This window comes from Nipponia nippon, unplaced genomic scaffold, assembly GCF_047370975.1.
Source record: "Nipponia nippon isolate SJK-2023a ecotype South Korea unplaced genomic scaffold, ASM4737097v1 scaffold_12, whole genome shotgun sequence".
Lineage (NCBI taxonomy): Eukaryota > Metazoa > Chordata > Aves > Pelecaniformes > Threskiornithidae > Nipponia > Nipponia nippon.
In genome coordinates this window covers 14,258,808-14,283,646 of record NW_028262313.1, presented here as the reverse complement: position 1 = coordinate 14,283,646, position 24,839 = coordinate 14,258,808, and the positions used below count along the sequence as shown (strand labels likewise).

Here is a 24,839-nt window from a genome sequence, read left to right as displayed (position 1 = left end):
CATCTTTAATGCTGAGGTACCACTAAGTCACTTGGCCCTAACCTCAAGTCAGTTCATGTTCTATACCATAAACCCCAGCAAAAGTACTCAGAGTTAGAAAACAGCAACAGTTCTGTTTGTAAAAATCCTACAATTAACCATTGCTTCTACTGTATAGCTTAGGTGCCCATAAGACATTTCATGTTCATTCAATCATTCGTACCATTCAAACGTGACAGAAGAGATTTATTTCTTCCTTCCTAGTGCAAAGTTAGAGTTATGGACCAGCTCAAACCAACAGCTGAAACATGCACCCAGCATGCAAGTGTTCACAAACTGCTAACAAACTCCAACTTACTAGTTGACTCCGAACTCAAAAGTTCAGAGGGTCTGAAAACAATTAAGGAACAGAAGGTGAAGATAAATTAAGAAATATCAAGAAAAATAGTTGACATGAAAACAGCTCCCTCAATGTACTGCATATACTTTTATTACTCTTTCAGCATTCAGTCAGAGTATAAAAAGGATGAAGGGATGGATATTGAACCAGTATCTCAGAAGAAGTGTTGTGCTTTTGTAAAAATAAATAAAAATTTCTGACCTATTTCTACAGAAGGTGGCTGAAGGTTAAACACATTCTCCAGCTTCTCATACCTCCTTACTCCTGTTCTTCCCTTTTAAGGCAACAAATGGATCTGACTCATCTCCAAGTGTGTCTTGAAATGCCTTCTCAAATCTTTAGCAAATACTTGTAGTCCCATTAAATTGAGAAAGGAAATTATACTGCTTCACTGGGAAAACAAGCATTCACCTCTGTGCCTGGAAAAACTGAGCAGCTTCCAGTCAATACTGTAAGCTTGGAGAACTTTTTTCCAGTTGTCACCTCATGTGGAAATGGTCTTTCAGCCTCCAACGAAGTTTTCATATAGAAAAAGCATGTGGATTCTTTTTGGTTTTCGTTTAAAAACCAACATACTTCCCCTCTATCCAAATCTAAAGGCTGGCAGTGACAGCACAAAAGACAGGTCCTATGCAGAAGTCTGTACAAAGAACTGATTTTTACATGGCAAGTCCTCAAAAGTGATCAGTTTGTAGGAAGTAAACTAGGATTACGGTAAATGGCCAAGAAGTCAGGTTCAACCTCTTCTACCCCCTTCCTTAGATTTGTCTAAAAGGGGTCCCCCAGGCTGCTGGAAATTCAGAAACACCACTTACATAGACAAACTCTTCAAAACTAATCTTCCCATCTTTATTCTTGTCACTGTCGATCATGAGCTTCTGGATGATCTCTCTCACTTTGTATCCGGGGAGAGGCAGATTGGCTTCCTTGAAGAGCTCGTGCAACTCATAGTCGCAGATGAACCCGTTGCTGTTGAGGTCTGAGGAAGAGAAGAGGCAGGAGAAGGTTTTAGAAATGTGCCAGTACCCCGACAGGACCAGCCGCAGACAGCGGGGCAGAAACACAGCCCCTATGCTCAAAAGTGCTTTATGGAGAGCAACCTGCACACTGGGGACATCTATAAGACATGGAGGTAAGGAGGAATCTCCTAGCGTGGCCCGTCACAGCACACTTGTTTTAGGGCCACATTGTGCAGAGCATTCATCTTTGCTGAAAGCAAGATCCATGCAGGACACTTAACACACAGCAGGATGCCCACACCAAAAATACAAAGCCCAAGTAGTACACTATTCAATGGACACCACCAAGAATACACCAGGAATCAAAGGCATGCAGTAAATACACATGGTGCATCCTCAGAGAGGGTCCCAGAGCAAGCTGTGAGATGCCTCTGGCTCTGGGCAACGGCAGGTTTGAAGGAAGAGCTGACCGGGATGACTCTCAGCACACACGACCAAGTCTGGTGTAAAAGTTTCACCACTGAGCATCTGTGTTTTCATAAATGATCTCCAGAGTGTTTCTTTTTACATCTAACTGCAGCTGGCTTTGTGTGTTAAAAATAGACGGTAATGAAACACAGCACTTCTTACTTTCTGAACTGAAAACACTAAGTCAGCTACACATTTACATTTTTTTATCATGTTGATAATGATGTTATCCATTTATCACTGACAGAAAATTGCAGCCAGATATTTCAATGCTGCCCAAGAATGTTCTGCAAGGACACTTGCTTTGACAGTCAACCACCAAGCCACAGCAGCACTGAATGCTTAGTAAGACATTATCGCCAAGTATATTTGGGAAGAAAGAAAACAAGAATCTAGTGTGAATCTGGAGCTTTTCACATCAACAGATACCAAACCCTTTGGGGACGTCATCACATCTATTGACTGCAGAGGGCAAATCCAGCAGCCCTAGCTTTTCTTCAGGCAAGCGAGGTTTTGCTGCCACCATGGACAGGCACGGGTTGGGTGCCTCCTTCCTCAGGCTAACCAGGATGAGCAGGCAGTGTGGTTCACAGCATGGCTGGTACCCAGGCTTCAGCAGCGTTGGGTCCATGAGCAGCCAGAGCATTTGAAGCAGTCGGATGGCCCAGATTCACATCCCAAGACATAAGCATGACCCTCCAGCACGTTCAGAGAGACAGGGATTCAGGGTATGTTGTACCAGCTCAGTAGTGACGTTAACATCCCTTTGCCATAGGCAAGTGGTAGAGACAGCCCAGGGAAGCTAATTCAGTGCCTGAGTTGCCATCTCCTCCCAAGGGCTGGGGCCGTGGGAAGATACCACGGCCTGGTATCAGATACTTGGATTACTGCTGCTGGTGGGGAATACCTGGATGGGCTGAGGAAGTGGAGATTTGGCAGTCTCCTACAATGGGCATTCAACCACAGGCTCTGCAAAGTCAACACAGTGCCTGTACTGAAGACATCAGCCAAGACCTTTAAGACTAAACAAGAGCAGTCTCTGCATTCAAGCAGCTGCATTACCTTCTCCCCCACATCCAGAGCTCCTGGTGCTGTGATGGTGCACTGCCAAGTGCAGCTTGCCACCACTGGCTATCAAAACCACACCGTGCTGCAAGGCACCCAGCCCCGCTCGGCTTCACCCAGCCACCATTCTGCCCATATCCCCCATGGGAGTATTTTTCTGCTCTTTATAAGGCAGCAGCCTCTCCCTAAGGCTGTAGAGTTAAATTCCACTCAAGCAACAGCTTCTGCTGCCCAAACGTCCTTGCAGACTGCGGGCTGCTGCCGGCTCCCAGGCTGCGCAATGGAAGAGCTGCACCAGCCCCAGTATTTGGTTTTGTTCAAGACGGAATCCCACACCACAGGCACCAGGGTCAGTATTTCTGCTTAAAGGAAGATACTTTCAAGAATAAATGAAAACAATCAGGATAGCTCTAAAGTCCGTTTTTGGGGTTTTTTTTTTGTTTTTTTTTTTTTTTAGCAGATTTTGAAAGTCAATTTACTTTTAATGAGGTGTCAGCGGTGGTTTTTAGGTTTTATTTCACAGCAATGTTCCAGCAAGCAGCATGTCCTCACCACTGCTCCAACCTTCCTCATTTTCCAGATCCATATGGGATTTTAAAATTATTTTTATAAGTTAGCAAGAAAGTAAAATTCAAATGCTTAGTGGCAAACATCCAAAGTAACACAGAGCAAACCTGTACTCCCTCCTACACCCCAGCCCCTAGGTCTCAAACTAACGAAGAACATCAATTCCAGTGGATTAATAAATATATTAAACTACTTTATGAAATGTCAGTGTTTACAATAATGCTGATGAAATAAAGTAGTTTGGGCAAATGATTAATGATAGCAACAGGCTGCTGTCTGGCCTTCAATTTTAGAATTTTATTCCAAAAAAATACAAGCTTACAAAGGCAAGCTTTATTAAACAGTCCAGCCTGAGATGTCATCAGCAAACTATTTCCCCTCTAGATAAATCACAGCTTCTTCTGTTACAGTTTTCTTATTACTAAATCTAACTCTACAATATGCATCTTTTCCCTGCCTCACAGCCAGTGAAGAAAATCAGACAAGGGATTTGCTAATCTCCAGGGCCTACGGACCCAAACCAAAACTTTGCTTTCACCCTCAGCATGCCTACAACCAGCACCCATTGCTTTAGCCCATGCCTGACTGAACTGACCACAATCCTTTGCCATGCTGCCAAATTAAGCAGGTAAATCCAGAAACACCTGTTCATCCCTTCTTCCAACCAAGGCACCACCTAAAAAACTTAACTTTTACATCTACCCAAATGTTAGTGGGCAAAGGACAGAGAAAAATAAGACTTCAAAATGCATACTGTATCCTTGACAGGATCACAGGTGTGATTTTGAGTCGGCTTTGGTAAAGGTTTTCCTCTTGACGTGTCTAGCTTAAGCTTTCAGAAGTGTTTCTGAACCAGGCTTGCATGTGCCATGTCTGAGCCTATTCAGAAGTGAAAGGGAAAAACACAACATGCAGTATTTCATGAGGCAGAAGCCTGTTGGGTGAGACACCAGGGAACCAAGCTCCAAAGCCCCCCATCTCTAACACATTGGAGAGATGCATGGGTAAAAGGATGCTTAAACCTGTTTAGAGCTCAGTTCTACATATGAAGCCCTGCAAGTCTTTTAAGGATACAACCGATTTCAAGGAATTAATCCCCAGCCTTGCATTTATATTGGTTTGCTTGCACAACAGAAACCATAACTTAAAAACACTGATTGAAATGCAACTGGGGAGTTAGCCCAGGCCATTGTCTGGTCCATCCACACTTGCTCAGCAGACCTCAATCTCAGCATGAAAGCATCAAACCTGGCTGCAGGGCAGATACCAGGAATTTACTGCAGCCTGGGTCAACATCTGCCCATTTTGAGGGTTTCGTTCACCCCTGCAAAGCAGCATCTTCCCAGTCTTCCGGGTGTGCTTAGTTCAAAGATTTACCTCTGCTCACTGAAAAAAAAAATAAATAAAAAATTAGCAGCTCTGCAGCACGAAGGGCCGTCTGAAACGCACGCTCACATGTGAGCACATGCGACTCAGGAGCATGGCACCAGGAAAGATGCTGCCCATCAGGAGGGGCTGCACACCAGAGGCTCTCAGCACCTGCAGGAGACAGCACATGAATCAAGTGTGCAGGATACACACTGCTGAGTAATACACCTTAACTCACTCAAAACCCTTGGGTCTCAGGGTCTAAGTTTTTCCAACTCTTAACAACATCCCAAACACCCACCTGTAAGAGTTATTCTTCCATAGTATGCTGGGAAAAAAATCAGTCACTGATTTACTTCATAAATTAAAAGGGCGTCTATGTCCCAGGCACTGTGGGAGTGGGATTTACGAGCAAGACAAGTCTGTTGGTTCAGCCCCACACCAAGTTACTGGTTTTGCAGTAAAGATGCTCTCATTTCAAGTTTTAGCTTCTTGGCCACAGAAAGGCAGATTTAAGTGTTAAAGCCTGGTGGATATGCTAGCCCGTGGTTTTGGCTTGGTAGCAGAGTCGAGTAACCTTAGCTAGTGATTGACTATGTGGTGGAATATGGACCCATTGTTCTCTTAACATGTCAAAAAGCCTTTAGCCCTGTAAACATGACAAATAGGCCTGAGACCCGTATCCCACAGGGCAGCTGCTCCCCTTCCCACTGTCTCTGTTCCCCCTCTGGCATCACAGTCAAATATACAAAGTAGTGACATTAAAATAAAAAGTAGTCACCTTTGCAGCACCAGCAAGTTCTGTACTTATTTCCAGCATTACTGCAGGCCCACCATATGGTGCCTTGCTGGATGTCCTGCAACAGGGCCAGACTTCAGACGGAAGGTGGTCTAAAATCCCTCTCTAACAAAATCTGAAATGGTATTCAACAGCTGAAGAGGCTGTCAAAATAGAAGCTATCCCAAATGAAATCCTTCGGCGTATGGCCCAGAATTACTAATGGAAGAAAGCGAAATTGTTTTAACAGACAAGCTACAGCCTGGATTCATTATAACCTGCCTGATGGAAAGGAAACTACAGCACATCTGAAGTTTCCTATTTCTACTGAAAGATGCATGCATGCCAGCGTACTAAACCTGGGAAAGGTCACAGCAGTGATGTACGGCACCATCTTCTGCCCATGTGCAGGTGGCGCAGCAAAGCCGCAATAAACAGAACCCAAAAGCTGCTTCAAGCTCTGGCTCAGCTTCCTCCAGACAAGTACTTAAAATAGCTTAAATAACAGGATGCAGGAGGGGAAAGTAACCCACACGTTTCCTTTTAAGGCTATATGCTCAGCAGGACACACTCTAGCAGGATCAGGGATCCCTATTTGCCTTAAGCTAATATTTCAGAGCATTGTTTTACCACCTTACAGCAGCGAACAAAGTGTTCAGCTGGGTTACGATTTTTACGTACGTCATGTTTCCAGAAAAGATGCTTATCTCCGCTATCAGAGGCAGGGAGAAGGAAGACAAATAAACAGAGCCAGTTTGCAGATTTTGTTCTGCCATGTCTCCCCTCTGAAGTGCCACTGTTTGGCCAAGTACATACATACACACACCTGTTCTACAGAACAAATTCAGAGATCAGCTGAGATTTGGAACAACCTGCTCTTCTCCCACTAACCTGCGGATCATACAAAGCCTAGACTGTTCTTATGCCCCACTTAATTACTTTTTTCAGATGTCAAAATGCTTTTTTCCCCACTGCTGTTTACCACTTGGATCACGCCCAGTACAAACACCTGGTTGTAGGATGCTGAGAGCTGCTTCTCTGAGCTGTAGCTGACTTCAGTGCTAACCTTAAACCATGGTTTCTCACCTGCGGACTGCTTCTAGTAAGCAACAGGTAGTCTAGGGGACCCTTGCCTTTTGCTGGCTGTCAGAGAACAGCACACCAGCTGCATGGGAGAGAGGGGACACCTTCAAGTGGCATGGAAGGCAAGTGGTGACAGAGTACATAGTAACACACCTCACTGCCTTCCAGCATCACCAGACGTCTCGATCCAGTCCAGGTGCATACAGAAAAGCTGGTCAAACACACACCTGTAAAGTCTCATCAGCCTACACATTCAGAGCAGCAACTTGACCCATGCTAGAGTTAAAGCAGGTCTCTGGGAAGCCCACGCAGCTGCACACTGGAGCAAGGCACGTCTTGGTGAGCAGAAATCACCCCTTGAGATGCTTCCTCCTCCCCACATCTCCTTTAAGACATCCTAGAAGCCAACCAGCTGAGCATCACTATTACTATGCTTCTCAGCTGTGTTCCAAGTCTTCCAGGTAGCTGGGAGACGAAAGAAAGGCTATTTTAAATAGCAGCCTTAGTCCAACTTTTCTTCACATTCACTAGAGATGGCATTAGAAGTTCCCAGGGAAAGTCACCCTATTAGCAACCAGTTCTATATCCCAGGGCAAATATGGCTCCTTTAGGCAAGAATAAAAAGGAATGCTAGCATTGAAGACACTCCTGACAGGCTTGTGGGCTGTACCATGCCTAAAGCACACAAAACAGAAGGCAGCTGAAAAGACTAGCAGATCCCATCTCACTTGTGGGTATGTCCAGGCTAATTATCACATTTCTCAATAATACCTAGGTTTTGACAGTGCTTGTATAATTTAAAACCAAACAGGGACCCACCTCCTGAGCAGGGTGAGCTGGTTTCCTAAAACAAACCAGGATTTGACTTGGGTTTCTCCATGTTTCCAGTGCAAAGGCAGCCAGCCAACCTAATCTCAATAATTTCCCCCCACACTTATGACAAAAAGCCACCACATTCCAGCCAGGTTATTTTAAGTTTATCCAAGGACAGAATGGGCTGCCTGCACCCCAGCCTTATTAAGGTTTGTACTCAGAGGCACGTTAGGCAGCAAGAAGCACGATGGTCACTCGTCTCCCTCTATGGCAGCTCACTTCCACCTGCTGGAAAAGTCTTGGGAAGAGAGAGACAGGAGAGGGAACTGCCTAAAATGCAGCTTGCTTCAAGTCCCACCAGGGAACACTGCTCCATGACAATCTTGTCTTTGAAATTCATATTTCTCTCTGCCGACTGCAAATTTAGAGTAAGTGAGAGTTTTAAGAGCCACCCTGCTCTAGAGGGCAGTTTACCCAATACAGATGTGAGACAGCTACCAATTTGTATTTATAACCAGTGTTCAAGAGATGCCAATGTCCAGTTAGGAAAACGAAACACTGGCTCTAATCACTTGTGCAACTCGTTCCCAGCCAGTGCCAGCCCCGGGTGTGGTGCCCCAGCTGCGCACGCTGACCTCAGCCCACACTGCTGCGGTCCAGCTCCCATCCGGCCCCTCCCTGGCACTTCTCTGATCCTCCAGTAAGCCATATCAGGAAACTAAACCAGCAGAAAACTATTTTCTCCATTATGTCAGCTTTTTGCCCATTTCAGCTTCCCGAAGCAGCCTGCCAGAGGCTTCTGCAATGCCAGCACAGGGGAAGGCTGGAAGGCAAGCAGAGCAGTTTGGGCTGTGCAACCCCTCGAGCACCGCAGGCTGTCAGGGAGGCGAGAACCAGAGAAGAAATAGAGCCACCAGAGGGCAATGCACATGCTGTGCAGCCGCAAAGCATTTTATTATCACCGCAAGTTGCTCCATAATGGCCAGGTAAACAGACACTAATTAGTTTTTGCCTACAAGCTCACCAAATGCAGTGCCTCAATGCACCTGCACAAACCAGAAACATGGCACCTACATTTACCATCTGCATGGCTCAGCCAATCTGCCAAAACCAACGTCATCAGATCCAAGCACTGTGCGAGCCCTTAAGTGCTGCCGGGGCCAAAGTAACAATACCTGTTTGGATATTTCTTCTGCCATCAGGAACCAACAAAGCCCACCCTGGAGCAGCACGGTAAGGCTGCCTGCCAGTGCTCACCAACAGCCAGACTGCCCACGTCCCTTCCTTTGTGCTCCTTGGCTAGAAGTGACAAGCTAGAGGCAGAAAGGCTGCCAAGGGACTCCTTGGCATGGAGATCACGAGAGCAGCCAATTGCCCACGTCCTGCTGGCACCGCTGCTCATAGGGGTGGGATAAACCCATTTCAAAGGTACAGCAAACAGGAGCAAGATGCCCTCCTCACTGTGACTTACCAACTTTGGCAAAGGCCTCCTTGAGTTCCTCCAGCTCATCTTTGGAGATTTGCGTGGTGTTGGCCATCTCATGAATTTAGGGAGTATCTAAAGAGAGAAAAACGACACTGTGTGAAACCAGGCTGCATTCAAATGCATGCAGTTTTGAACAGCAGTATAGCAACAATTGGTACCAAGGTCACTACAGTTCTTGAAGCAACGTTTATCTTTCCACTTTCCACAGATATGTGAAACTCAGAAGATGGGAAATCCACTCCTTAACAAGTCAAATATCCCATTAGCCTTGTTAATATTTAGCTTTGTGTATTTATTTTACAGGCAATGCTGTTCTGCACACATTAAGGCACCTGCTACCAGTGTGTTCTGTAGGTCAGGAAAGCTCACATCGGCAGGGATTTTCCACAATTTTGAATAAAATCAGAATCCAGAGTTAAAACATTAATGCAAGAGATACTGAACGCTCTGCCTGCCTGTCTGTCCCCCGAGAGCACACAGCTACCAAACCCAAATAATAAAGATTCTAAATAGTACCTGAAAAAGGTCTTTTTGCACAAAGTAGTATACTGTTTGTAAAACGGAAATAGGCACCTTTCCTACAAGAAAACTGTTTGAATAAACACCTGCCTATTTCCCCAGAGTCAGTCTCTGAATAAACCATGTAAGCAAGAGGCTGTTTGCACTGCCACTGACCCCTCCACCCTCCTGAGCAAGGCTCAGCAGGAACACCGCAAGCAAGTGCAGAACAGCAGGCATCAGCCATGCTCAAACCCTGAGTACGCAGAAACTCCGCTTCGATCAGATCTGCTTGGTGTTTAAGAACCAGAGAGGACGAAGCATACAGTTCCTACACCCATCTGCTATAATCCTCCCTTCCAAGCACTGATTAGGTGCCACCTGGCCAGCCTGGACAGGAGGTATCACCATAAGGATGGGAAAAGGCCAGTGACCTGCCCATGTCCCCTTCCCACGACATTTGTGACGGCAGCATCAGATGCCCTATTGGTACTTTGGCCAATATGACCACGAGAGATCAGCGATTGATGGAACAACGTGAACAGGGCCATCCCTGTGCATGACCAAAAAGGTAGGCACTGATAAGCACATTCTAGCACGCATGCTAGCTCTACCTCAGGGTCTTTAAAAATGGGCATCTGGGCAGGCTCAGTGCAACTTCAAATGAGGTTTGCATCCTAAGATTTTCCAGCTCCCACTTCGTTAGCTACAGTCACTGCAAGCTGAGAACTAAAAGGTTCCTCCTCTGCCTATGGGAACAGACACAGCTGCCTCCTTCTCTGTAAGCAAAAGGATGAGGGGTGAATTCAGGTTTACAGACTGTCAGAAGACAGGATCCTGAACAGGCTGGCTCGCTGCTCAAGCGACAAGAGGCTCAGTTTCACAAATGCCTGTGCTCTGATTAGCAAGCCTCTTTTGTCTGAGGCTCCCAGCTGCCTTTACAAGCACCTGTTAGCTCAAGAACACAAGTTTGCCTGTAGCCATCAATATTCATTTTCTGTAACACTTCACTCGGTCTGGAAAGAACGAAGTAGTTAAGAGATGAGAGCGATGGGCAGGTGTGGCAGCCTGGGAAAGCAGCTCAGACAGGTGCTAGCAGCAGAGAAAGTTGCATCACTGCAGAGACATGAAGGAAAACACATCGGACCCCACCTCCCAGCATCTGCAGAGCTGCCAGCGGACACGACAAGATGTTTAACAGTCAGTAAAAGCCACTAAACGCAAGACAGCCAACTTCATCGTTGGGCTCGTCCTGCAAGAATGGGGCAGCAGGAGAAACTGCAGCAAAGCTGCATCAGACTGATGGGGGGGGGGGCGGGGGGGAAACACCACAGTAAATTTTTTGTACTGTTTCACAGATTACAAGTTAGGCTAGTTGACCAAGGAGATGCTACCATGCAGGTCCTTGCAAGATGCAGGAAGGCTGTGTGCAGTGCTGCCCATCTTGCTGGATGCCCAGTCTGGGACCTCCCCCTGTTCCTGAAGGAGCCCCTTCTCTGCAGCGCTCCCACGGGTGCCCCAGCAGCCTGAGCCTCAGTGCTGTCAAAACCTGGCTGTTATTTCCAGGGGTAAAGGAGTTGCTCAGCAAGAAAATCAGCTCTGCGCAAGCTTGGTGCATGCTACGGGAGGTGGATTTCACAACTGGCAGAAACACTCGGGAAACACTATCGGGAATGGAGACAGGTTTGGCTACGCAGGCAGGCAGGCGCCATGAGCTGCCAGGGAGGAGAGGCCAAGCTATGAGACCAAAAATTTAGCCAACCTTTTTTCCAACCGCCTTCTTCCTAATCCTCATTTGCACCAATTCATTTTCAAATCATGAGGATTTCCCTTAAAAAGGGATTTCCAAAAGCATCATTATCTAACCACTTCACTGGAATTTAATTGCTGCTGACTATCTCTAACACCTTTAACACCAAAACAAGCAGCAAACACCACCATAAGCCGAGAGCTTTTAAAAAAGCCGCTTTGTTTGACTTTATCAGGGAAGTATCATGCTCTGGATATGCCCTGCAGTTGTTTGTGCGGGTCTTCACTTAAAAAAAATTTACCTTCCAGGCCCTATGCTGTTCAGCTCAGTCAGTACGTCCATAAAACAGGTTTACCTCTCAGTTTTCATATCACTTCTTCCTTCTCTGTTTCTCTGATTGAGAAGAGAGGGAGAATTTGAACCAACAGAGAAACAGGAGACACCTGACCTTGTTAGAGCTGTCTGAGAAGGGGAAAGTATGTTATGATATAATAAAACAGTATATGAAAAGGTTAGTGGGCCACAAAGTTACAAGTTGACAGGGACTGCTAAGCTCCCAAAGCAATTTTACAGAGTTTTTTTGCAATGGAGCGGTATCACACCAACACTGGCAGACTGGGCTGGGGGGCAGGGGAACTTTTCAGTTTTTTGTTGGGTGGGTAGGTTTGTTTGTTTGTTTTTAGTAGCTGAGTCTAGGGCATTCAGAATTGTGTTTTTCATTCAGTTGCATTTTTCAACAAGAGGCTTTGTCTTCACGGACATAAAAAGCCCTTTTATCACACTGGCAGAAGGATCACACATCAGCTGCCTGACTCGAAGCCCTGTGGGGACCCAGCACCACGCTGCTCACGCCTCACCACGGCACATTCGCTTCTACCGTGAGCAAAGTCTCTGCCAGGGCATGCAATGACAGCCAGGGACAAACTCACGTTTAAAGACGCATTTTAGAGAGAGGAAGGGAGAACGAGGGGAAAAGAGGAGACAGAAGTGAGCTAGTGATCCCACACCCATTTTACACCCTGGTGACAGATGGTCCAATCGGTCAATGCGCACATAAATGGTGTATAAGGAAGCAATTCCTGCTCCAGATCCCGTTTGCTCCTGCCTTCGTCCCTCACCCCACAGAAGAAAAGCAAAGGCAGCTCCATAACACACAGATGCACAAAAGCAGCTTCACAGAAGACAGTGGCTATCAGACAGTGCAGCCCATTTCTGTCCTCTGAAGACTTCACTTTGTGCTGCAGATCAGAGCTGCTTTAAGTGCATCTCAGGTTTTCGAATATCAACTCCCTTCCCAGAGAGGGGCTATATAAAGTTGCTGTGCAAACAAGTTTTATAGCTTCTAAACATACTGCAGTCACTGAATCAGGGTTAGTTTATTTGCTCTCCAGACAGAACTGCGATACAGGCAGGTCAAATAAAGCTGCCCCAGCCCGTGTGTTTTAACAGCTGTAAGCCACCTGGAGACACGCCATTGCAGCGGGGACTGTCACTGCAGGGATGCCTCTGCTGCAGTGCTCAGCACGTCCAGCACAAGTGCCAGAAGCTAACCAGGACATTTGGATGGATTAACTGCTCAGACAGCAACTTCAAAACACTCAAGCCCGGAGAATAAGTCCCCAAGACTCTTCCCCAGGTGGGGAAAGGAGCATTCAGGCATTTGCACATCTCCTTGAAAGCTGGAAGATTAATTCAATTTTGAAAGCACATGGCAACCAAATATTTCCCGACAGCCACTTGAACACTTCCAACAGAAACAGAGCTGGAATTTGCTGCTGATCCAAATGGAAGAATTTGCTTTCTTAGCAGCTCCATGTTAGTTTGAAAACCGAGCTGCTCCATCCCTCCCAGACCCGCCCTGTTTTAATATCTCTACAACTGACTGATTAACAGCATCAATTTGTTTACTCAAACAGGCAAACGCAGAGACACATTAAAGTGTCAACAAAAAGCTATTAAATACGTCCTTTTTCCATCCGATTAAAAGAAATAGAGCAAGCTAGGCCTAGTCTGGAGCAGTGGCTCACCCTGTACGTATTCCCCTTTTCAGAGGAACCTGTGGTTTTGCATTTTCATGACAAAGACTCCAGACATTAGAAGGCAAGTCAGTCAGCATTAGCTAATTAAAAATACTTCAAAACCCACATGTCTCTGACCACTAACGCAGCACAATATCAGTCTTGGTTTAGGAATAACGAGCTGGATAACCAGGCACTTGGTCCACCCGCAACCCACGGCAAGTGCCAGAGCCCCCAGGGTTGCAGCACACGGCACTGACGCAGCCGCCTCACTAATTCGGAGCTAATTTGGAGGGAATCCTGGTGATTCAGCTGACGTACGATGATCCGGCCTCCAGGCTTCCTGTGGCTCACCCCATCCTCCTCTTCCTCCCTGTTTTGCAGGTGGGGCTGGGCCCTGCCAAGAGCCGCATCAGAGAATGGGGTGGCCGTCCGCACTCCCCTGTTTCCTTTGCCCCATTCCCCCCCCAAGCTCCTTTTGCAAGTTGTGTGAATCTTGGTCACCACAAAGTCCTTTCTAGCCCTCTGCTGCAAAGGCCTCTCCCCCACTGCTGCGCAGACCCCCTCCACAGGGCCAGCAGCATCGTGCTCATCCTGGCATGGCTGTGCGAGCTCTGCTCAGGGCAAAGCAGTGAGGGGAGCGAGTCACTGGTGAGGACTGAAAGCCTGAGTGTTCTTTGCATCCCTTCCCAGGTGACTGGGTTACTGTAGAGGATGCTGCAGGATCTCCTGACACTGCAGGAACCCTTCTCCACAGGCACCGGCCAGCCCTAGGCTCATGGTGCATTTGGAAATGCTTGCAGGAGAGGGCACACGTACCCCCACCACACTCCATCATCGGTCACACCCAGCAGCTCTGCTGGCTCCTTTTTCTGGTCCAGTCTAAGCAAAGCCTTTGGGGTTTTCCAGACAACATCTTCAAACTTGACAGCAACAGGAGGAAGTGAAAGCTTGCGGTGCACAGACTTGGTCTGATGAGTCCTCCAAGATAAATACTTACAACTGCTTTGGGGGGAGGCAGGGAAGTTTAGGGATTGATGGCCTGTAAATGAAAACCTAGCATGCACTCCATCCTCTCCTGTTCATAATCAGTTTGTACGTTTCAAACAGTTTTGTTCACCAAATTCCTCCAAGACAGCACCCACTCATTACATGTGGTTATTAGCAAACACCAGGCTGCTGGAAACACAAACTTTTATTTGGCAATTACCTTCCAGACAGTCACCAGTCAGAGGCACAGGCTGAAACTAGACCTTCACCACGCTTTCGTTTTACCACACGGTGGTAGGTGTCATCCTGATAAGAGCAGTGCTTAGGAGGATGCTACCCCATCCGCAGAGGCTGCACCGCTGCAGTGTCTAACACCTTGCCAACAGCATGACACTGCTACAAACCACTGTCCCCCAGAAATTACTTTGCTGCTACTCTTTGCATGAATGCAGTACTCTTGCACGCAAAACACGGAGCCATTCCTATTGACGCAGGTTGCTGTTTCCCCTGCCTCAGGACGAAAGGGGCACGCGAAGCTCTGAGCAGGTATTTCTTTGCAGTGCCAGACTGGGCCGAGTAGCTGCATCTCTCATCTGTGGCTCTTCCCTTCAACCAAGCTTTCCCAGCCCCACGCACAGCAGGCTCAACACGGATGAAGCTACAGCTCTGCTCTCAAGGTCTGCAATACTTTAACTGTTGAACAGCACTGGGCTGTAATGCCTGCAAAGCAATCACCCAAACCCAGCTTTATTTCATTATTAATCCAGCTGTCCTCATCCATGCACAGCACCAAACAACTCACCTCAACAGGCCAAGGACCAACTACACACAAATGCAATTTTAATACTGAATTTCTTTAAGCTTCTCTTGCTGTTTGAATTGACCACCTCCCACCTCCCAATTCTCCAGCTTCCTCAAGCTACTCTACATACAGTACATCCAGTACAGAGTACACACTTTGACTCATCCATGCTGGTTGCGTAGCCCGCCAGCTCTTATACAGCCACTTGCTGCATCGCAGGGAAAGGACACAGGACCGCAGATTCTCACCGCATAGGCACCTTACAGCTCACTTCTTCCCAATCCCATGGAGAGATTACCTCCGGATGGTGCTTTTGAAGCATCTCTACATCAGCAAAAGTCCCATTAATGGGTTTTGCTTTATATTCTTTCAAATGCCTGAAACTGTCATGCTGGGAGAGACAGGCTCCCTGCTATGCTTATTTTCACCTGGGAGCAGACTGTGAGACTTTGCTCCCATTGTTACACAACTCACTGCTGCTGTGGGGGAAAAAATCTGTCAAATCCATCAGGAGCAGAGGCATATGCTGGAGTTAGTCACTGCACTTGGCTTGCCAGTGGCTCTCTCCGGATTTGGAGGCATGTCTCTATAGGGTATCCACCTCTGGACATGCACTTTCCTCCAGCAGGTCCAGGTTAAAAACCCAGTTTCTCCTAGCTAGACCTGGGTAGAACGATGCCAGAGATTTTTCTGAGCAACGTTTGGGTAGATGCCCAGCAGGGATCTGGGCTGCACAGAGGCAGAGTAACTCCAACAGTATGGGAACAACCGCAGCAAACCAGTTTTCTTATGCCTTCTGCTTAGACTTTAACCGCTGCCCCAAAATCCACGGACAGCCTGGACAACACAATCCTTCACTTTTTGCATGCCAGTCAAAGTGTTTTCTCTCCCTCAAGGCAGAACCAGATTCACTAGCTTCAATCATCTTAAATCCTTATTAAAAACAACTGCTGACCCATCAGACAGTTCACATGCCTCTGACTCCCCTGCACAGCCAAGGAGGCTTTTCGGGGTGCAGCCAGGCCTGAATAGCGGTCAGCATGTTCAGCACCCTGACCCAGAACTGAGCCGTAGCCGGTACCTACAGAAAACCCCAAATCAGCACCAAACCCACTCACAGCATGGAGTAGGAATCAGCCCCTTGCTAAAAGCCCAGGAAAGCCATGTCCTTCAGGGCAGCATCCAGAATACTGAAAGCTGGAGATATGACACAGAAATTTGTACGGATTTGAGTACACAAATCCCTCCATCTCGCGGATACAGAAAACAGAAAGACAGCAAGCAGCTGAGGATGCTCGGCCACATGATATCCAATTGCCCAAAGGCTGGAAGGGAGCAGAAGTCAGAGTAACACAAATGCCTCCAGCTGCACATGGGAGGGGAAAAAAAGCTTCCCCAGTCCTCAATGCAGTCCCCCCCAACATATCCCCATCCAGCCCTGAAGGACTATGAGCCAGAGCTGCTTCTGATGACATGCATGACAGGGGTGACATGCAATCCTGGAGTAGAGTAGATGGATGCTTATTTACTCTCATGACCTGGCATTTACTACAAGGAGGCTGAAGCGACAGAAACGTAAAAGTGGTTTGGGACTCAAATGGAAGGGAGCAGCACAGAAAGCTTTCTGCAGACCTACACTCTTCTCTGAAGGCTCCTGACGTGGAAGACCAGGGCCAAGTGGATTGGATGGACGGTCAAAGCAGGGGCAGTGCTGACTTTCAAGGAGGAGAGCAGCTGCCGGCTAGACCTTGCAGCTACACTCGCACACACCCGTCACGCTGCAGACTCACAGCTACAGCGTACCGGCGGCCTCGCTGCTCCAACTCTATTACATGTAACTACAGAGTACTTATAATCTGCAGGGCACAGTAGAAACCAGATAAAATACTGCTCGCGGCACCAATGAATCAGTCCTTAAAAGCCTCTTTGCCAAATACTTCTCCTAAATGTTGCATTTTGGCACACCTCTGGTTTTAGCAGAGCAACTACTCCAGGATTAGAGCACATTTGAGATCATAACCTGCTAGAATGGTTTAACTCACTTTTGAATTTCAATAGTTTGTTCACATCATTGGAAACAGAACAGCAATATTTTGCATTAACTAATTAGTACAACATGAAACAAGTGATCCTTTCAAGACCTCTCAGGAAAGGAAGAGCTGAACACTTATCCTGCCTGGAACTTGCAAATAACATTCAGAGATAATTTAAACCTAACTGCAAGAAGGTAAAAGAGAGGGGAGGTGGGGGTCAGATGTCAGCTAATGGACTGAGACTCAGAAGGCTTAATTTAAATTCCTGGCTCAGGCACAGAAAAATCATGCTAGCCTCTCAGGAAACTCTTACACTGATAGCAATTCTTACTCTTGCGTAGTCCCCCAAATAAAGAACAGCATTAAACACTTCCTTCTGCTTATTCTGTACCTTAACAATAAATGACTTCAAGAGAGGACCCACCTCTTACCACCCATCGCAAAACTCGGCAAAAGGCATCCCTCATTTTACGACAGGACCCTCAGAGCGATGGTGGGAAAGCCAATGGGTTCCCCGCCTGCGTAAGTGAGGAGGGATGAGGATCACAAGGCTGAATCAGTGCTAATTTCCTTCCCCTGAAGCGATTGGGACCTGCTTGCTGAGGCCTGCAGGTTACCCTCAACATGCTTTCAGCATGTGTCTCTCGATTTCCCAATATTCAGCCCAAAAGGAGCCCAGTTCCTTACGAGGAACTGCCCCCAGCAGCCAGAGAAAGCCCTTCAAAGGCTGAAGGGAGTAGAGGCCACACAGCCCAGACCCATCTCCATCCCCCCAGCACCTCCAGCCTCTGCTCTCAGGTAGCGCCTTTGCTTGGCAGGTAAAGCGACTGATACTCAATATGCCATGATAAAGCAAGAAGCATTACTCAATCTGTTAAACTTCCCTCCCGCCCAGGCGGGGGAATCAACCCCATGCCTAAATTAAACCACAGTACAGTCACTGCTTATTCAATGCCAGCAAACAAGCTCCTGCAAGCCAAACACCCAGCGTGACGGTGCCAATCCCTGGCGAGCTGGACAATAGGGAGTTTCAGAAATTAGTTTTGGGAGGGTGGGTTTTGTGCAACCTTTTAGAAGGTACAGCTGTGGTTGAGTGATTTTGCAGACCGTTTTATAAGTTTGAAGACAAACAGAGCTGTCCTGAAATGGCACAGCCAGGGCTGAAATCCCTGCAGCCCGGCCACTGCTGCGCAGATGATAAACATTCAGAGAAGTGTATCAACGAATGTTTTATTAAATAAGAAACAAAACACTAGAAACTACAAACCATACTCTAAGCAGTGGAATTATGTTTCAAAAGTCTCTTAAAACCCAGGAATTTCAGTAACTGATCTCTTACTAGAAAGAGCTACTGATAAAAGAAGAAAACCTTTTTCCATCCTTCCCCCACTGCCTGTAATCTAGTTTAGAAAGCACTTGGGAAAAATGGAAAGAAGTCAAAATAATTTGATTCAGAGGAAGAAAGCAACACTAGACTGCAATAAATCAGTGTCACTGCATAGCTGTCCTAGCGGCTTTTGGAAGAAGAAAAAACCCTGTAAATTCAACACTTATTTTCTCTAGAGGAGATGGTACAGATCCTATCTACCCTTAACAAAAGCAGAAACATTAATCTCAAAGATTAATGTGAAATGGCTAGAAGAGCAGGAGGCTGTCTTTGCCTCCCAGAAGGCTGCCATGAGAGTGAAATCATGTTTACTCTGACAGCAGGGTGTTCCCCACACTTCTCTATAATTTAACTTACTACCAGGAGGAGCGACAGGGAGCAAAAGGTAGCAGTCACCAGTCCAGGATCAGGCAACCTCCACTCCATGACTCTTGGATTTTGGACAAGCATTAATAATCTCTGCAAAATGCACCCTAATTAGCAGGTTTCAAGGCCAGTAAGGATCTCCAAAATGCATCCAGCACTCCTGGAGCCGAGCACTAACTTCTCGTTGGGTCCCTTCGAGCTGCTTTGCCTCCTCCTCCTCCCTCGGTTTAGCAGCTCAGCCAGTGCCTGATATCCCTAGGACAGACGTAATGGTTAAAGAGACGTGCGCATCGTAAACAGCACACAACCTCATCGCTACTCCAGATTTCAGGAGGGTGTGAGAGTCCTCCAGCTGTGGAAATCACTCTTTACAGCCAGATGTTTTGCAGAATAAATGCAGGGTAAGAGTAAAATATAACTAAGCAAAACCTCAGATCAACACATTCAGTATAAACAATATCAGGACATGAAGAAGCTACACTAGACGGGTTTTACAGCTTTTCAGACATGTTAAGTCGAAGTTTTTCAGCACAAAAAAAAATCAGCATTTCAGTCCAATATTTAAAAGTGCTTGGTATACAAGCGTTTCAGCCAGTAGCAACTGCTAAAGCATGTGGAGAGGGTCTACGCCAGCTTCCAGCATGAAGCATAGCCAGCCTTCACCAGAAAACATAGCAAGCAAGATAAACTTCTCAGTTTGGAAACAAACTCCTGCCAGGCTGTGATGCCACATGCCATTCCCACTGGAACAGCAAAGCAGCACTCAGAGCCCAGACTTTCCAGGTGAGAGACCCCAAAAAGTTAAGCAGTCACCACAGCCAGCAGCCTACAGCCACTTCCCAAAAGTACTCGGAGCTCCTCGCACTTTCCACAAGGCAAATGTTTAAATATTTAACACTTCTAACATGCAAGTTTAAGCAGTTCTGCTTTCTAAAAGCCTGCTGCAGACTGAGATAGCGAAAGACATGCCCCAGACCGAGATTTCTGGGAAGGCACACCCTCAGTCCTCACTTGAAAAAATAAATACTCGGTGATGCAAAGTCAGTCACAGCACTTGCTGCTGCCCTGTTTGCATGCACTACTCGGTCAGATGCACAGATACATTCCAAATTTAAAACGCATTAAAACCTGAAATTAATCTTTTCGTTCTGCCTAGAGCTATTTTCCTTTATCTACTACAGCATTAGGAATCGCTAGACATTTTGCAGAGAAAAGAAAAGCAAAACAAGTCCTTGCAGGGCAATCTCCGGCATGGGCTTGCATCCATGCAGCCAGCCAGAACCCTGAGCAGCAGCCAGCACTGCGAGCAGCACCCTGAAGTCAGCCAGCAGCACAGACACCCTTACCTTTCCTCCTCTCTCCAGGAAGGCAAATCGCTCCCTCGCCCGGCCCGAGCACTGAAGCGTATCCCACGCCCACAGCACGGATCTGGACAGCCAGCATTCCTCCCACCATCCCCGCCCAGCAAATGCGAGGTCGCTTCCCGAGAGCCACAGAAGGGATGTGGTCGTCTCACAAAATGATGCTTTAGAAAGGCAAGGGGACAGGCGGTTTGAAGCATCACATACGTAAGGAGCAGGGATGGGGGGATCCTCCCCCAACAACTAGCTTTTGTTCTTTTATTGCTTGGCATTTGGGAACAGGAGGCAGTAAGATATAAAGCTTTTTGGTAAGCAAACTTTTTTTTTTTAATTAAAAAAAAACCAAAAAAAACCCCACGAACTCTTTTACCTTTAATGTTTTAAATTAAATGCATTTTGCCTGGTTAGCTCTCAGCTTGTCCAGCCAAACAGCAACATGGAGCTTGTATTTTGTTTTATGTACTTATTTTATGGGTGTTTTTAAAACCACCAGAAGCTCACAAACAGAGTAAATGAGGATCCAGACCCATCTGGCCTCAGTCTGCACTGAAGGAAGATGCTGCCTGCTGTTTCACCCCACAGTTCCTAAAAAAGAAAAAAAAAACCAAAACAAAACCAAACTAAAAAAAGTGGTCTGAAAGGGTGGTAAATACAGAGTTCAGAGCTGGTCCATATTGTAATATATTGCATTACCTCAACAAATTAATCCCTGTCTGCTCTAGAGAAAACACGGACAGACATCTGCTACCAACCAGGAAGACACAAGCAACAGAAACATCATGTACTATGTTGCTGCTGATGCAATGCACAGGAGCAGAATCAATGACCAAAAAGGTTAAGAGGGATTTCCAAACTACACTCACATTTCAGAAATTTCTGTTCCTGTTAAGTCCATCATGTTTGAGCCCTCCCATCGCTAAAAGGAAAGGATGTCACTTACTAATAAACACAATACTTGAATTAGTGAAGAATTTGAAGAACTCGTGACTGTTCCAAAAATTAAAAATACTTGACCAATAGGGTCATTGGGTTTTTTTGTTTCTTTTTAAAAATTACATCAGCCAGGAAAGCGAGTCATTGCCTGGTCCCATTTCTTGGGTATCACCTGAAAATTTAGCTTCCAGCTGTAAAGTTTCGAAAGAGGTTTAAAAAACAAAACAAAAAAACCAAACTCCAAACCCACAACCTGCCAGCTTCCTCAGGATGGTAAATATAATGGAAACCAAAATAGAGGGTTTTATGCCCAGAATTGCAGCTGCAACTTAAAAGGAAAGAAGTTGGCTTGAAGAACACTTTTGCACTCCACCGAGCTCAGGTTGCCTGCGCATCAGTCGGGGTTTAGCAGAGAGCAACTCTGACTCTGCTCTGACTTGCATCAGCAACCGGCTTCAGCATCGCATCAGCTCCTGGGTGCAAGGAGCCCATCTGGCTGCTCTGGTCCAAACCAGTGTCTGTGTCCAGCCTGTGAAGTCTTGGGGCAAGCAAGCAACAAAACTGAAGAAACTTATTTCAGGAAGTTTACTCCCTCCACTTTTCGCTCCATGTGTGAGCACATTGCACAGTATAAATTCATCCTGTAAGGTCTAGGAAGTGCTGAGCTTTTGGGGCTTAACAGGTCCTGGGGAGAGCATGCCAAAGCCCAGCTCCCAAACTAGGTTGTGACTTCTTCTATCAATGGCAGAACCACTGCAGGAGCAATGTCTGCTTTTGGGATGGAAAAGAAAAACCTCCTCTCCTTGTCTCTAGCATCCATGTTGCTGGGATAGAAAAGCATTACCTGCAGGTGTGCAGGTGGCAGATTCACACCGCAGAGGCAGGCACCTAAAAGCCACCAGCCCATGGGTCTTCAAACCTCCACTTACTCACTTTTCTTTTTCCAGGTGAGTGTAATGCATCCTACAGGGCTAACAGCTATTAAAAGTGGGCATTGCTACCCACTGTCGTCAGTCAGCACGGATTCTCAATGGCTCCACCGTGAGGAGAAGTTTAACTGATATGTACACAGTGCTCGTGAAATACCTGTTTTCCACATTTGCAAAGGATCAGCGATAGCCAGTTTTGCCACAGCTTTAAGAACACTCTGCTCTCTGAATACTCCAAACCCAGTCCTGTCAGTCCAACCTGCAATTACGCTCAAACCTAAAATAGCATTTCAGCTGTGCCAGCACTACTCATCTCTGCGTCATGCCCCGAGACTTGCCACGCCGGGGTGTGGTGATGGCAGGCAGCGGACACGCAGCTCCCCGGGCACCTCCAGCCCACTTCCTCGAGCACAGCTGGTCACACACCGCTCCTCACTCTCTTCCAAAATCGGAAGTTTGACGGTCAAGCCAGTATAGCAGTATATTTTCCTCTTCCTCCCTCTTTAAGAAAGCCTTTTAGGGAAGCACAAGATGCCAGAGGTGCTCAGAAGTTACTCTGCTCAGGTGACATGTCCGCTCCCCTGCATGGAGCATCAGGACCGAGGTTGACACAGAAGGAAGACTTGTGGCACTGACAAGATCCCTCCAGCACATCATTGCACAAGGATGCATCTCCTCTCCAGCTCCAGCTGCCAAGTTTCACTGGGAGACCACTAATACATATTTGCCCTCCAGAGGTTACTAAATAACAGCTGTGGGAGTGGCAGCCACTGCCTTCCAGGTGACAAGGGAGCAGAGACGGTAAATCCAGGAGTCACCTTGTCCCTCTCCTCTCACCCCTAGCCCTCAAGAACAGACCCTCTGGCAACCTCTAGGGGAGGAAGGGAGCACATCTGATGCACTGGGCTTTGGCTACAGCAGGCTGTGCAGCCCCACTGCTCTCCCCAGTGAGTCCCACAGCCCAGGAGAGGACAACCACCAGCTCCTGGACACCAGGCTTTCCTGCCCACTCCAGAAGCAGTCTTTTCCACCCCTAGTTAGCAATGCCAAGAGACACCATGCTAATACTGGAAGCGGTACAAGACAACTAATGAAACCCATGGCAATGCACAAGTCCCTGGGCATGCTACACTAGCCTCTAGCTCCTGACTAAAAAAGCTGTTTGCTGGGATATAGGCAGCTCCACTGTCATCCAGCCAAGGGGGTGCAGGGCATGCTGGCCTCCTCCAGCATCCCCATGCTAGAGAAACCCCTATGGCCAGAGGGCTGGGCCACACCAGCCCTAGGAGATCCCAGAGCCAGCAGAGCATCAGCGGACCTCGGTGGGCCTCCAGGAGCAGCAAAGGTGGCTCCAGCCTCCTGCCTCTGCCTGGCCCTGCCTGCTCTGGTGCTGTATATCAAGCGTTTTCAGGAGCATCCCCCCCTTTAAAAAGAAAAAAAGAAGTGAGGAGGGGGGAAGAGAGGGGACAGGGCCAAAAGATTAACTAGCTGGAAGAGAAACCAGGTAACCTAAATAGTCTACTCCATCAGAAAGAAAACACAACACTTTATGAGCCCGGGTTTTAGAGAGCAAAGCTGAGTGGCCAGCCACCATCCCATCTCAGACTGGGATCAGTGACCATTTACCATGTGTCAGACGCTCCCCTCCTCCGGTTCTGTCCACACTCTCTTTTAAAGATATTAATGAATTTTAAAGATTTAAAGATTATTAAAGATATTTAATGAATTTTTAAATATTTTAATGAAATTATGCAGAGATGGATCGAAGCACTCTCCCCTGTGCTTAATACAAATTGAGGTTTTATGCACTTCTTGCCTTCACCTTCAGTTGTGACCAACTGCAGAGTACATTCCATCAATGTAAACAGCTATGGAAGGATTTGACCACTGAGGAGCAAGCATTTGACCTTAACTCCTCAATTTATCAGTCTTTTTAAAAAAAATAAGATCCATCTTTGCTAGATTTCCCCTCTAAAAGCTTCCTGAGCTGCTCTTCCAGTGAGCCTGCCATCAAGAAGAAAGCAAGACATCAGTCAGGCTCATGCTTATTTAATAAAAAGCTTGCATATGCAGTAGGGACTGAAAGTTAGTCTTTATTTAAAAAACGCTTGCAAACTAGAGCACAATTTTGCAGTGCAAAACAGATCTGAAGACTCACCCAGTTTATCCTGTGCTCCAACAGTGCTCAGCTTCGTAATTAACTGACTAGTTATTCCCAGCTCAGAGCAGGGAGCCATGCAGTCACCAAAGAAGTCAGCAAGTATGCCCAGAACACCGAGCAAAGGATATCTCATGTCTCGCTATTTCATAAGGAAATTGGAGGCTCCACTGATGTCAGCTCCAGGAAATGAGCCACAGGCAGATGATGCCAGAAGCAGGCTTTATATTTAGTACTGAGTCACCCACTTTATTAAATTCAAAAGACACAAAAGGTGGGTGTGGAGAGGGCATACGTGGAAAAAAAAAAAAAGAACAAGGTATTCCCTTGAGATCGCAGGCAATAGGGAGCCTAGGGTTGGGTGGGTTTTTTTGTAAAGGGAGAGAGAAACTAAAGATGCCCTGGGAACCTCTTCTGCACTTTCACCAGAAAAGCAGTTGCCAGATGTGCTGCACTTTCCAGGGCAGAAGCCAGCACTGAAAATGCTGCAGGGGTTTGCAGTGCCATTGGGGTTTGCTCCGGTCAGTCCCAGAGGCAGGTCCCAGGCCTGAGCAGGGCACTACCAGTTCTGAGGCACTTTCCCATCCTTTCTGCTACGTCTTCTTTGAGCCAAAACAGAGGGCGCTGGAAGGAACTTGGAGCAGAGAA

The 24,839-nt window shown here is 46.9% G+C and overlaps 1 protein-coding gene across 3 annotated transcripts in view; it reads right to left on the bottom strand.

Annotated features, from left to right (window-relative positions):
• PLS3 (plastin 3) overlaps positions 1-24,839 on the bottom strand; it is a 53,685-nt gene that overhangs the window by 13,425 nt on the left and 15,421 nt on the right. Inside the window, exons 1-3 of one of the 3 annotated variants that reach the window (XM_087748944.1) lie at positions 24,192-24,335; positions 8,952-9,038; positions 1,195-1,358 (exon numbers count right to left, since the gene is read on the bottom strand). In XM_087748944.1, coding sequence (XP_087605070.1) covers positions 1,195-1,358; positions 8,952-9,018 — 231 coding nt within the window. In that variant the 5' untranslated portion in view covers positions 9,019-9,038; positions 24,192-24,335. Of the gene's footprint in view, positions 1-1,194; positions 1,359-8,951; positions 9,039-20,156; positions 20,268-24,191; positions 24,336-24,839 lie in introns of those variants that run through there. The other 2 variants (XM_087748945.1, XM_087748943.1) reach the window with 2 other exon arrangements.